The sequence below is a fragment of the Pristis pectinata genome, chromosome 3 (genome assembly GCF_009764475.1).
Source record: "Pristis pectinata isolate sPriPec2 chromosome 3, sPriPec2.1.pri, whole genome shotgun sequence".
NCBI classification, from domain to species: domain Eukaryota; kingdom Metazoa; phylum Chordata; class Chondrichthyes; order Rhinopristiformes; family Pristidae; genus Pristis; species Pristis pectinata.
In genome coordinates, this window is record NC_067407.1 from 140,904,130 (window position 1) to 140,917,532 (window position 13,403).

Consider the following 13,403-nt stretch of genomic DNA (forward strand, 5'->3'; position numbering starts at 1 on the left):
CGGCACCGGGAGCTGGGGTCCAGTTACCAGCCGGTCCTGATACATCAAACATTCCTTCTTTCTCCCATCCTACCTCCCCTGAAATCAAGACTCCTTACACGTCTCCCACACTAACACCACCCAGCCCCCATCACCTTCCCCCATGAAGACGTTAGTCTCCAATGACCCTCACTAATTTTTACAGGTACACCATAGAAAGCATCCTATCTGGATGCATCACGGCTTGGTACGGCAACTGCTCTGCCCATGCCCGCAAGAAACTGCAGAGAGTTGTGGACACAGCCCACACGTCATGGAAACCAGGCTCCCCTCCATGGACTCTGTCTGCACTTCTCGCTGCCTCGGTAAAGCAGCCACATAATCAAAGACCCCACCCACCCCGGACATTCTCTCTTCTCTCCCCTGCCATCGGGCAGAAGATACAAAAGCCTGAAAGCACGTACCACCAGGCTCAAGGACAGCTTCTATCCCGCTGTTATAAGGTTATTGAATGGTCACCTAGTATGATAAAATGGACCCTTGACCTCACAATCTACCTTATTATGGCCTTGCACCTTATTGTCTGCCTACACTGCACTTTCTCTGTAACTGTAACACTTTATTCTGCATTCTGTTATTGTTTTCCCTTGTACTACCTCAAGGCACTGTGTAATGAAATTATCTGTATGGATAGCATGCAAAACAAAGTTTTTCACTGTATCTCAGTACATGTGACAATAATAAACCAATTTAGTTTACTAATTTAATCAGTAGAGAGTTGTGGACACAGCCCAGTCTATCACACAAACCAGCCTGCCCGCCATGGACTCCGCCTACACTTCCCACTGCCTCGGTAAAGCAGCCAACATAATCAAAAACCCCACCCTGGACATTCTTTCTTCTCCCCCCTCCCATCGGGCAGAAGATACAAAAGCCTGGAAGCACGTACCAGCAGGCTCAAGGACAGCTTCTATCCCACTGTTGTAAGACTTGTGAATGGACCTCTCACACGCTAAATGATGAACTTTTCATCTCCCAATCTAATCTCCCTCATCACGTCCCTTGCACTTCATTTGTCTACCTGCACTTTTGCCATAACTGTAACGCTTTAGACTAATACGGTGACAATAATAAACCAAAACCAGTACCCACCATTAAACATCGCAGCATAAAGAACTGCGGATGCTGGAATTCCAAACAAAACCCCAGGCAGCATCAGTGGGGAGAGTCAATGTCTTGGGTCAAAGACCCGACGTCAAAGAAAGGTGAGAAAATGAGGCATGTTTGAAATTGCATATTTGGGAAGATGGAGAGAACCAAAGGAACATCTGTGATTGGCTGCAGACCAGTGTTGTCAAGGTAACAACTACTTTGGTTGGGATAAAATAGTATAGGGACAAAATGAAACTAAAAAGTATTGGTAATTGGTTTATTATTGACATATGTACCGAGATACAGTGAAAAGCTCTTGTTTGCACGCCATCCAGACAGATCATTTTACACACAAGTACATCGAGGTAGTACAAAAGGAAAACAGAATGCAGGATATAGTGTTACACTTACAGAGGAAGTGCAGTGCAGGCAGACAAAATGATGCAAGGGCCACGACAAGGTGGATTGGGAGATCATCTTTAATGTACGAGAGGTCTGTTCAAGAGTCTGATACAACAGGATAGAAGCTGTCCTTGAACCATGTGGTACGTGCTTTCAGGTTTTTGTACCTTCTGCCCAATGGGAGGGGGGGAGAAGGGAGAATGACCGGGGTGGAAGGGGTCCTTGATTACGTTGGCTGCTTTCCTGAGTCAGTGAAGGGGAGGCTGGTTTCCACAATGGACTGGGCTGTGCACATAACCCTCTGCAATTTCTTGCGGCCTTGGGCAGAGCAGTTGTCGTACCCAGTTGGCACAGTGCAGCCACGTCTGTGGAGAAGGAAACAAGGGGCCATGAACTGGCTTCATATTAAATCCCAAGGGGAGGAGGAGCGTAACATGCCCAGTGGGAAGAGGAGGTGATGTTCCTTGAGCTGACGCTGGACATCATCGAAGACGAGTAGGGGCTGAAGAGTGAGTTGGAGGCAGCAAATGAAAATGACAGGAGACTGGAAGCTTGGGGTCATTCCTGCGGACTGGACAGAGCTGATCGCACCCATGTTTTGAGATATCTTTATTAGTCACGTACATCAAAATACACAGTGAAATGCATCTTTTGCGTAGAGTGTTCTGGGGGCAGCCCACAAGTGTCACCACATTTCTGGCACCAACATAGCATGTCCACAGCTTCCTAACCCGTACGTCTTTGGAATGTGGGAGGAAACCGGAGCACCCGGAGGAAACCCACACAGACACGGGGAGAACGTACAAACTCCTTACAGACAGTGGCCGGAATTGAACCCGGGTCGCTGGCGCTGTAAAGCGTTACGCTAACTGCTACACTACCGTGCCTACGGTTTGGTTTCTCCATTGTAGAGGAGGCCACGTTGTGAGCACCAGCTGCAGAGCGCTGGACTGGATGAGGTGCAAGTGAACCGCTGCCTCATCTGGAAAGGGAGTTGGTGTCCCTGGACGGTGGGAAGGGAGGAGGTGAAAGGGCCGGTGTTGCATCCCCTGTGGTTCCATGGGAAAACTGCTGAGAGGAAGGGAGTGGCTGGTACGGATTGAAAAGTGGAATCACCGAGGGAACTGTCCTTTCGGCATGCTGGAATGGGATGGGAAGGAAAGATGTCTCTGGTAGAGGAAATTATCCACTGAATGTGGAGACTGGTAGGGTGGAAGCCAAGGACAAGGGAAACCAATGCTCAATACAAGAGGGCATGGCTTTAAAGTAATGGGTGGGAAGTTCAAGGGAGATATCAGAGGAAGGGTTTCTTACCCAGAGAGTGGTTGGGGCGTGGAATGCGCTGCCTGGGGCGGTGCTGGAGGCAGGTACATTGGTCAAATTCAAGAGATTACTAGATAGGCATATGGAGGAATTTAAAACAGAGGGATATGTGGGAGGAAGGGGTTAGATAGTCTTAGGTGAGGGTTAATGGTCGGCACAACATTGTGGGCCAAAGGGCCTGTATTGTGCTGTACTGCTCTATGTTCTATGAAACCCCATCCTGTCTCTGGGTGGGAAAGAGGTACAAGAGGGAAACAGAAGACACACAGTTCTGGTTCCTGTCATGTTTTTTCACATTTCCATACGCTTTCCTTCTTTGGCATTTGGCCCATCGAGTCTATGCTAGCTCATATTATTCTGTGCAGTTCTGGTTGCCCCATTACAGGAAGGATGTGGAGGCTTTGGAATTGGAATATCGTTGTCACTTGTACCGAGGTACAATGAAAAACTTGTCTTGCATACCGTTCATACAGGTCAATTCATTACACGGTGCATTGAGGTAGTACAAGGTAAAACAATACAGAATGCAGAGTAAAGTGTCACAGCTACAGATAAAGTGCAGTGCAGGCAGACAATAAGGTGCAAGGCCATAACGGGGTAGACTGTGAGGTCAAGAGTCAATCTTATCATACTGGGGAACCGTTCAATAGTCTTATAACAGTGGGATAGAAGCTGTCCTTGAGCCTGGTGGTATGTGCTTTCAGGCTTTTGTATCTTCTGCCCAATGGGAGGGGGAGAAGAGAGAATGTCTGGGGTGGGTGGGGTCTTTGATTATGTTGGCTGCTTTACCGAGGCATCGAGAAGTGTAGACAGAGTCTACGGATGGGAGGCTGGTTTCTGTGATGTGCTGAGCTGTGTCCACAACTCTCTGCAGTTTCCTGCGGTCACGGGCAGAGCAGTGCCATACCAAGCCGTGATGCATCTAGATAGGATGCTTTCTGAGGAGAAGGTTCACCAGGATGTTGCCTGGATTAGAAAGTATTAGCTATGAGGTTGAACAAACTTGGATAGTTTTCTCTGGAGCGTCAGAGGCTGCGGGGAGACCTGATAGAAGTTTTTAAAGTATGTGCAGAGATAGATAGTTGGAGGTTTTTTCCCCAGGGATGGAAATGTGAAATACTAGTGAGCATAGGCTTGAGGTGAGAGGGGAAAAATTTAAAGGAGATGTGCAGGGCAAGTTTTGTTTTTACACGGAGAGTGGTGGGTGCCTGGAACAGGCTGCCAGGGGTGGTGGTGGAAGCAGATACGATAGTGGTGTTTAAGAGGCTTTTAGGTAGACACATGAACATGCAGGGAATGGAGGGATGTGGATCATATACAGGCGAAAGGGATTAATTTAATTTGACATTATGGTCAGGGGCCTGTTCCTGTGCTGTACTGTTCAATGTTCTATAGAACAATCCCCTTCCTCCACTAACTTTCCCTGGAACCTTCTCCTGTAACAAAGATAGAAGGAAGACAGAAGACATCTCAGAGGTTCTGACCTGGAAGGTCTCACCAGCCAAGCAGATAAGACAGAGATGGGGAAACGGGGAAACTGGGAAAATGGAAGGGATTCCTTACAGGAAGCCAGATGGGAGTTCCTCTCCCCACTCATGCTGCCTGACCTGCTGAGCATTTGCAGTATGGGGTCATTTATTATTATTAACATTTACTGATCCATACAAATGGCTTTCTAACCAAAATAAATGAGCAGAGTGAAGACATGAATTAGCTGTGAGTAAAGTGAAGGAAAGAATTGGCTGAACAGATTCCTAATGCTCCCCTGTTCCTCCTGTCCTGTGCATTTTGGGAGCTTGAGAGTACGCAGTAAAACGTCAAGACACTTAGGAGCATTGATGGACAGAGGAACCTCGGAGTGCAAGTCCAGAGCTCCCTGAAAGTGGCAGCACAAGTGGACAGGGTGGTACCTTCATCGGTCGGGGCGTTGACTATAAAAGTCAGAAAGTCTTGTGACAACTGTATAAAACTTTGGCGAGGCCACATTTGGAGTAATGCGTGCAGCTCTGGTGGAAAAATGCGGAGGCCTTGGAGATGGTGCAGAAGAGGTTCACCAGGATATCGGGGAGGTTAGACAGAATTGGATTGTTTTCTCTGGAACATTGGAGGCTGAGGGGAGATCTGACGGAAGTTTATAAAATGGCAAGAGGCACAGGTACACGGTACTGTAGCAGTTAGCGTTATGCTATTACAGCCACAGCGCCCCAGGTTCAATTCCGGCCACTGTCTGTACGTTCTCCCTGTGTCTGTGTGGGTTTCCTCCGGGTGCTCCAGTTTCCTCCCACATTCCAAAGACGTACGGGTTAGGAAGTTGTGGGCGTGCTACGTTGGCGCCGGAAGCGTGGCGACACTTGCGGGCTGCCCCCAGAACACTCTACGCAAAAGATGCATCTCACTGTGTGTTTCGATGTACATGTGACTAATAAAGATATCTTACCTTATATAGTCAGACCCTTTTTCCCTCTCCCGAGTGGAAATGTCAAATACTAGAGGGCATAGGTTTAAGTTGAAAGGGGAAAAGTTTGAAGGAGATTTATGAGGTGGGTTTTTATTACACAGAGAGTGGTGGGTGCCTGGAGCGGGCTGCCAGGGGTGGTGGTGGAGGCAGATATGATAGCAACATTTAAGCAGGCAGGGCATAGAGGAATCAGGGCCTTGTGCAGGCAGGTGGGATTAGTTATACTAGCATCATGGTCGCCACAGACACAGTAGGCCGAAGGGCCTGTTCCTGTGCTGTACTGTTCTATATTCTGTCACTTCTGCTGAGAAATATGAGGATACTCGAACGTTAGAAATGGCAGACAAACCAAATGTCTCCCGTTTCCTCAACTTCCCAAAGCAGGAGACAGGAGTTGTTCCTACCTTGGCCTTCAGGCCTTGGATGCTTGCCTGGCAAGACCTCTCTTCGCCCTCAGCCAGCCTCTTTAGATCGGCGTCCTCATCTGCAACACAGAAGCCGTGCGTCAGTTCCTGCACTCTGACTTCACCACCTGCCTGGGGTACAGAACGCATCACAGCCGTCTCAGTGTGCGGCGCACTGCTGGCACGTGGCTGCCTCACCGACGGTGTTCAGGGGATGGGATGTAAACGGCTCCAGACCCACCGACGTGGTTGACTCTTTAATGCCCACGGCAATTACAGAGGGACAGTAAATGCTGACACTCGATGTGATGCCCAGATCCCGAGTGAATGAATAAATAAATATCCTATGCAGTGTGTCAGGCGTGAACAGGGTCTGGTGAACAAGAACATAGAACAGTACAGCACAGAAATAGGCACTGTGGTCCACGATGTTGTGCCAAACTAAGCCCACGACACCTAATCCCTTCTGCCTGCACCATGTCCCCATCCCTCCATTCTCTGCATATCTATGAGCCTGACCAAGAGTCTCTGAAATGCCTCCATCGTATCTGCCTCCAACCCCACCCCTGGCAGCACATTCCAGGCACCCATCGCTCTCTGTGTAAAAAAACTTGCCCCACACATCTCCTTTGAACTTTCCCCCTCTCACCTTAAATGCATGTCCTCTAGTATTAGACATTTCTCTCCTTGGAAAAAGATTCTAACTCTATCTCTGCCTCTCATAATTTTATAAACCTCTATCAGGTCTCCCCTCAGCCTCCGCCGCTTCGGACAAAACAACCCAACTTTGTCCAACCTCTCCTTATACCCTCTAATCCAGGCAGCATCCTGGTGAAACTCCTCTGCACCCTCTCCAAAGCCTCCACATCCTTCTTGTAATGGGGTGACCAGAACTGAATGCAATACTCCAGATGCAGCCTAACCAGAGTTTTATAACGCTGCAACACACTTCAGTACAGAGCTCCAGGCCAGCACGCCCGGTGCCACATTTTCAGAAGTGTCATCTTTCAGATGCAGCAGCTGGGGGGGCGGAGTGTGGGGTTGGATGTGTGGGAGAGCCAAGTTCCGGAGTGCAGACCAGGAGCCAGGGTCTGGAGTGCTCGTTAACTTCACCTTGTTTCAACAATAGTCACAAAGTCATATAGCACGGGAACAGGCCCTTCGGCCCAGCTGGTCCATAGTGACCATGATTCCCATCCAAGCTAGTCCCATTTGCCCATGTTTAGAGTCACACAGCAATACAGCATGCAATACAGGCCCTTCGGCCCAACCAGTCCATGCCGACCACAGTGCCCACCCAGCTAGTCCCAATTTCCTGCGTTCGGCCCATATCCCTCCAAGCCCTGCCCCTCCATGTACCGATCCAAGTGCTTCTTAAATGATACTGTTGTACCTGCCTCACCCACTTCCTCTGGCAGCTCGTTCCATATACTCACCACCATCTGTGTGAAAAAGTTGTTTTTTGGGTCCCTTTTAAATCTTTCCCCCTCACCCTAAACCTACGCCCCCTAGTTTTGGACTCCCCTACCCTGGGGAACCGACTGTTACCGTCCACCTTATCTGTGCCTCTATAAGGTCGCCCCTCATTCTCCTACGTTCCAAGGAATACAGACCTAGCCTGGACAACCTCTCCCTATAACTCAGGCCCTCCAGTCCTGGCAACATCCCCGTAAATCTCCTCTGCACTCTTTCCAGTTTTACCACATCTTTCCTATAACAGGGTGATGAAAACTGTACACAGTGCTCCAAGTGTGGCCTCACCAACGACTTATACAACTGCAACGTAATGTCCCAACTCCTGTACTCAGTGCCCATATCCCTCTAAACTTTTTCTATCCATGTACCTGTCCAAATGTATTTTAAATTTTATTGTACCCACCTTTACCACTTCCTGTGGCAGCTTATTCCATATATCCCATGCTCTGTATGAAAAAGTTGCCCCTCAGGTCCCCCTTAAATCTTTCCCCTCTCATCTTAAACCTCTGCCCTCTAGTTTTTAGACTCCCCTACCCCGAGAAAAAGCACAGTAGTGTAGCGGTTAGCGTAACGCTATTACAGCGCCAGCGACCCAGGTTCAATTCCAGCCACTGTCTGTAAGTAGTTTGTACATTCTCCCCGTGTCTGCGTGGGTTTCCTCCAGGTGCTCCGGTTTCCTCCCACATTCCAAAGACGTACAGGTTAGGAAGTTGTCGGCGTGCTATGTTGGCGCCAGAAGCGTGGCAACACTTGCGGGCTGCCCCCAGAACACTCTACGCATTGATGCATCTCACTGTGTTTCGATGTATTGTACACGTGACTAATAAAGATATCATATCTTATCTTAAATGGAAACTCAAGAGATGGCAGATGCTTGAATCTGGAGCAAGTACTGAAGGATGAACTCAGCAGGTTGAGCAGCATCTGTGCAGGGGGAAAGGGATTGTCGAGGATTTGGATCGAGAGCCCGCCTCAAGACCGGGAGCATAGATGGGAGGTGGTCGGTGAGAAGGAGGGGTGAGCCAGGAGTCTGCGGGTGGAACCAGGTGAGCAAGGTGATGACAGGCAAAGGGAGCCAGGTGGGGAAGGGTCAGGGGTGGGGTTGGGAGAGAGGAAATGGTGGGCGATAGGTTGAAACAGATAAGGAGAGAGAACACAAGGGGGCAGATGGACGATGCTGTACAACAGTCAACCCCTCTGCTGATGTGTCACTGCAGCCTTACTGCCAGTGGTACAAACATTAATGTTGTCCACAGGATGTCTATCCCCCTATCCCTCGTGGATAATGGGGAGGGAAAAGGAGGGAAATTTCTCTCCTAGCGAATGAGAAGCGGAGATGGTTCTGTCATTATCCTGCAGCTAAGAATGGGAACTTGCTGTAGACACACTGGCGGCCATCATATATATGTGACTGCACATCAAGTGTACATCATTGGCTGGAAAGCATTTTGGGTGACTTTGTGGTGAAGGAGGGTCCTACTGAAATGCAAATCCATCTCACCAACCACAGTGCTGTGGGTACTCGTTACTCTGGGTGCTCCGAAGGCATGAGTTATTTTCCTCAATGTTGGGACTGTTTTCCCTGGAGAGGAGGAGACTGAGAGGTGACCTTCAAGTTTATTATCATGGGCAGACACCCCCAGGGTATAAATGCCATGAAAATTAACTTTTTCCAGCAGCAGCACAGTACATTAGCAACAGAAGATACAAAGGCCTGAAAGCACATACAACCAGGCTCAAGGACAGCTTCTGTCCCGCTGTTATACGACTATTGAACGGTTCCCTAATAAGAAAAAATGGACTCTTGACCTCATAATCTACCTCGTTATGACCTTGCACCTTATTGTCTACCTGCACTGCACTTTCTCTGTAACTGTCACACTTCACTCTGCATTCTGTTATTGTTTTACCCTGTACTACCTCAATGCACAGTGTAATGAATTGATTTGTACAAACGGTATGCAAGTTTTTCACTGTACCTCGGTACGTGACAATAATAAACCAATTTACTAATTTAATTTACATTTACAAACCTTATAGAGGTTTATAAAATCACAAGGGGCGTTGATTAGGTGGATGGTCACAGTATTTTCCCAGGGAAGTCCAAAACTAGAGGGCATAAGTTCAAGGTGAGAGGGGAAAGATTTAAAAGGGACCCAAGGGGCAAGTCTTTCCACACCGACAGTGGTGAGTATGTGGGACGAGCTGCCAGAGGAAGCGAGTACAATTAATTATAACATTTAAAAGACATTTGGACAGGTACGTGGATAGGATTAGAGGAAAGATTTAGAGGGAAATGGGCCAAATTTGATTTGGTTTGGTTCAGTTTATTATTGTCACGTACCGAGGTACAGTGAAAAACTTGCATACCATTCGTACAAATCAATTCATTACACAGTGCATTGATGTAGTATAGGTAATAATGAATGGTTCCCTTACACAATGAGATGGACTCTTGACCTCACAATCTACCTTGTTATGACCTTGCACCTTATTGTCTACCTGCAATGTACTTCCCTGTAGCTGTGACACTTTACTCTGTAATTGTTTTTACCTGTACTACTTCAATGCACTCTATACTAATTCAGTGTAACTGCACTGTGTAATGACTTGACCTGTACGATCAGTATGCAAGACAAGTTTTTCACTGTACCTCGGTACAAGTGACAATAATAAACCAATACTAATACAGAGTAAAGTGTCACAGCTGCAAAGAAAGTGCAGCGCAATAAGGTGCAAGGTCACAACAAGGTAGATCGTGAGGTCAGAGTCCATCTCATTGTATAAAGGAACCATTCAACAGTCTTATCACCGTGGGGTAGAAGCTGTCCTTAAGTCTGGTGGTATGTGCCCTCAGGCTCCTGTATCTTCTACCTGACGGGAGAGGAGAGAAGAGAGAATGACCTGGGTGGGTGGGGTCTTTCATTATGCTGGCTACTTCACCAAGAAAGTACGAGTCCAAGGAGAGGCATGTTGGTTGGCATGGACTGGTTGGGCTGAAGGGCCTGTCTCTGTGCAGCATAGCGCTATGACACTGTGCGAGGACAACCCCTCACCTTTCAGCAGGGTCTCAATATCCCTCAGCTCCTGCTCCTTGCCTCTCAGCTGCAGCAGCTCGTTCACCACCGGTGCCAGCTCACTGATTCGCTTCTGCAGTGCCCTGGCCCTGTCCTCTCCCTCCGCCTCTCCGGACTCCTGGCAGCCGCTGAGCCGCTCCAGACACTCCGCGTACTCCCGCTCCAGCTCGCTCAGGTAACCCTGCAGCGAGCTTTGGCCGAACAACTCCTCCGTCGTGGGAGCACGAGATGGACTGGGCGGATGGCGATCGACCTGGGGAGGCTTGGAGAACCCAAGCCCAGTCTTCAGATGGAAGGTCCTCCTCACACACCAGAGCTGGAGCTTCCCAAGGCACCTCCCAGCGTGAACATGGCCGCGGGCAATGTCCAGAAGAGTGCGTCTGGCAAGGAACATATTTCACCACGCGTTCCTGCAGCTTGGCAATAAGAATAGGGGGATTCTGTCCAGCACAGCTTCCAGAGGTCTTATACCTGCAGGGCAGAGAGGGCAGTCTCAGGGGTACGCCGAGCCACCACCAAGGTGCACACCCTTCCACCCACAGGTCCTGCAGCAGATGCTCAGAGCAATGACTAACCGTGAACTGAGGATCTCAAAGCTCCCCCAGATATTTACTGGAACATGGACCCTCTGGGACTGACTACCCAATATTTACCTCACTGTACAGGGCTTCCTCCCTCCTCTGTCCCTCCTTCCCCACTGCCTCTCCCTCCTGTGAGTGATGCTCCCTTCCGCGACATCCCCTCCCCCCTTCCCTCCCGCTGTGATCACTCCATCCCTCCCGCCAGTGATGGTCCCTCCCATAGTGCGGAGCTCCCTCCTCCCCACCCCCCACCTGCACACCCTCTTCCTCCTCCATCCCGCTGAACTCCCTCCTCCCCCTCCCTCCCGCGGCACTCCCTCTCCCTCCTCTCCCCCCTCAGGCCACCCCCTCATCCTCCTCCCTCGGCGCTCCCTCCCTCCCTCAGCACCTCCCCCAAGAGGCGCTTCCTACTCCCCTCCCTATCGTGCTCCCTCCTCCCCTCGCGGCGCTCCCTCCCTCTCCCTGCCATGCTCCCTCCGTCCTTCCTTCCCTCCTCCCCTTCCTCCCTCCCCTCCCTCCTCCCCCTCCTTCCCTCCCCTCTTTCCTTCCCTCCCTCCTTCCCTTCCTCTCCCTCTACCTCCTCCCCTTCCTCCCTCTTCTCCCTCCTCCCCTCCCTCCTCCCCTTCCTCCTCCCTCCCTCCTCCCCTTCCCTCCCTCTTCCCCTTCCTCTCCCTCCTTCCCTCCCTCCTTTCCCCTCCCTCCTTCCTTCCTCCTCCCCTTTCCCTCCTCCCCTTCCTCCCTCCTTCCCTCCCTCTACCTCCTCCCCTCCCTCCTTTCCCTCCTTCCCTTCCTCCCTCCCTCCTCCCCTCTCCCTCCTCCCCTCTCCCTCCTTCCCTCCCCTTCCCTCTCCCTCCTTCCTTCCCTCCTCCCCTTCCCTTCCTCTCACCTTCCCTCCCCCTTCCCCCTTCCCTCCCCCTTCCCTCCCCCTTCCCCCTTCCCTCCCCCTTCCCTCCCCCTTCCCTCCCCCTTCCCTCCCCCCTTCCCCCTTCCCTCCCCCTTCCCTCCCTCCCCCTCCTCCCTCCCCTCCCCTCCCTCCCCTCCCTCCCTCTCACCTTCCCTCCCTCCCTCCCCTCCCTCCCCCTTCCCTCCCCTCCCTCCTTCCCCCTTCCCTCCCCTCCCTCCCCTCCCTCCTCCCTCCTCCCTCCCTTCCCTCCCTTCCCTCCCTCTCTCCTCACCTCTGGGAGTATTCGGTTGATAACCCGCGCAGCCGTGAACAGGGAGCGCGGCGGCGATCGGCCGGAGAACCCCCGGAGCCGCAGCACCGACCCACCCACCCGGCCGGCGGGCGGGGAGAGCCCGAGGATCCGCAGGCCCCGCCAGGCCCCGCCCTCTCCGCGGATGGAGCACTTTCCCAGCCGCGGTGCCTTATGGTTACTTTCACCGCCATCATCCGACCCATCTCTGGTACCTGGCGTCATGTTCCCGGTGTGTTTTATCCCTCGACTTATTACAAACTTCTTTTCAGTTTTATATTTTCTTTTTTTTTTCCTTCTTTTTACTGTAGTTTTTTTTACAAAATAAATTTTATTCATCATAAAAAATAAACTATATACAACAATAAAGCAATGCAAACCTTTACATTCGTGTACGGATCCATCATTAGTGTTACCTTTTTAATATAAAAAACACAGCACCGATGCCACTCGTGTGGCTCCCTGGGGGGGGGGGGAGCTACCCCAATCCCGTATTTACAATATTTAGGGGCTTTCTCGCCTGGCCCTGACCCTCCCTCTCCAGTGGCAGCAGAACCCTCAACTGTAGTCCTTCCCCATCAAGCCCTTGCGTTGGCTGCGCCCAGCTTCAGTGCATCCCTCAGCACGTACTCCTGCAGCCTGGTATGTGCCAGCCGGCAGCATTCCCCTATGGACATCTCGTAGTGCTGGGAGACCAACAAGTTTCAGGCAGACCAAAGGGTGCTTTCACCAAGTTGATGACCTTCCAGCAGCAGCTGATGTCTGTCTCTGTGTGTCCCCCCAGGAACGGCCTGTAGATCAGAGAATCCTCTGTTACACAGCTGCTGGGGATGAAACGTGACAAGGACCCTTGCATCTTTCGCCACACCCTCCTCGCAAACCCACAGGCCGTATTTTCCTCTTTTATTAAGTCAGAAGACTGGGGATGGTATGAAATAGGAGTCAGCCATTTGGCCATTCAAGTCTGCTTTAGTACTCACTGAGGTCATGGTGAATTTTCTGTCTCAGCGCCATTTCTTGCATTATTCTCATACACCTCAATTCCCTTAATATCTATGGACCGCAGTTTTGAATTAATTCAATGACCCAGCCTGCTCTCTACCCTCTTGTGTCAAGGAGTTTCTGGCCACCTCTGTCCCAGATAGCCTACTACTTGTTCTGATAATGTGCCCATGGTTCTTGTCTCCTCAGTCTGGGGAAATACCGTCCCTGCATACAGCCTGTAAGAATCTTATAGGTTTCACCGAGATTCCTCTCATTTTTCTAAACTCTGGAGAATGCATTTTAAACAATCTCCACAAATGGCACACCGGTCATGCCAAGAACCATCTTAATGAACCTTCACTTAATGAAGAATA

At 50.5% G+C, this 13,403-nt stretch overlaps 1 protein-coding gene across 1 annotated transcript in view; it reads right to left on the reverse strand.

Moving 5' to 3' along the window:
- The window catches only part of LOC127568875 (peptide chain release factor 1-like, mitochondrial), a 102,719-nt gene extending 90,554 nt beyond the window's left edge, over positions 1–12,165 (reverse strand). The window contains exons 1-3 of the mRNA XM_052013100.1: positions 12,028–12,165; positions 10,251–10,742; positions 5,719–5,798 (exon numbers count right to left, since the gene is read on the reverse strand). Coding sequence (XP_051869060.1) covers positions 5,719–5,798; positions 10,251–10,665 — 495 coding nt within the window. The 5' untranslated portion in view covers positions 10,666–10,742; positions 12,028–12,165. The remainder of the gene's footprint in view (positions 1–5,718; positions 5,799–10,250; positions 10,743–12,027) is intronic.
- Between the last annotated feature and the right edge of the window lie 1,238 nt (positions 12,166–13,403).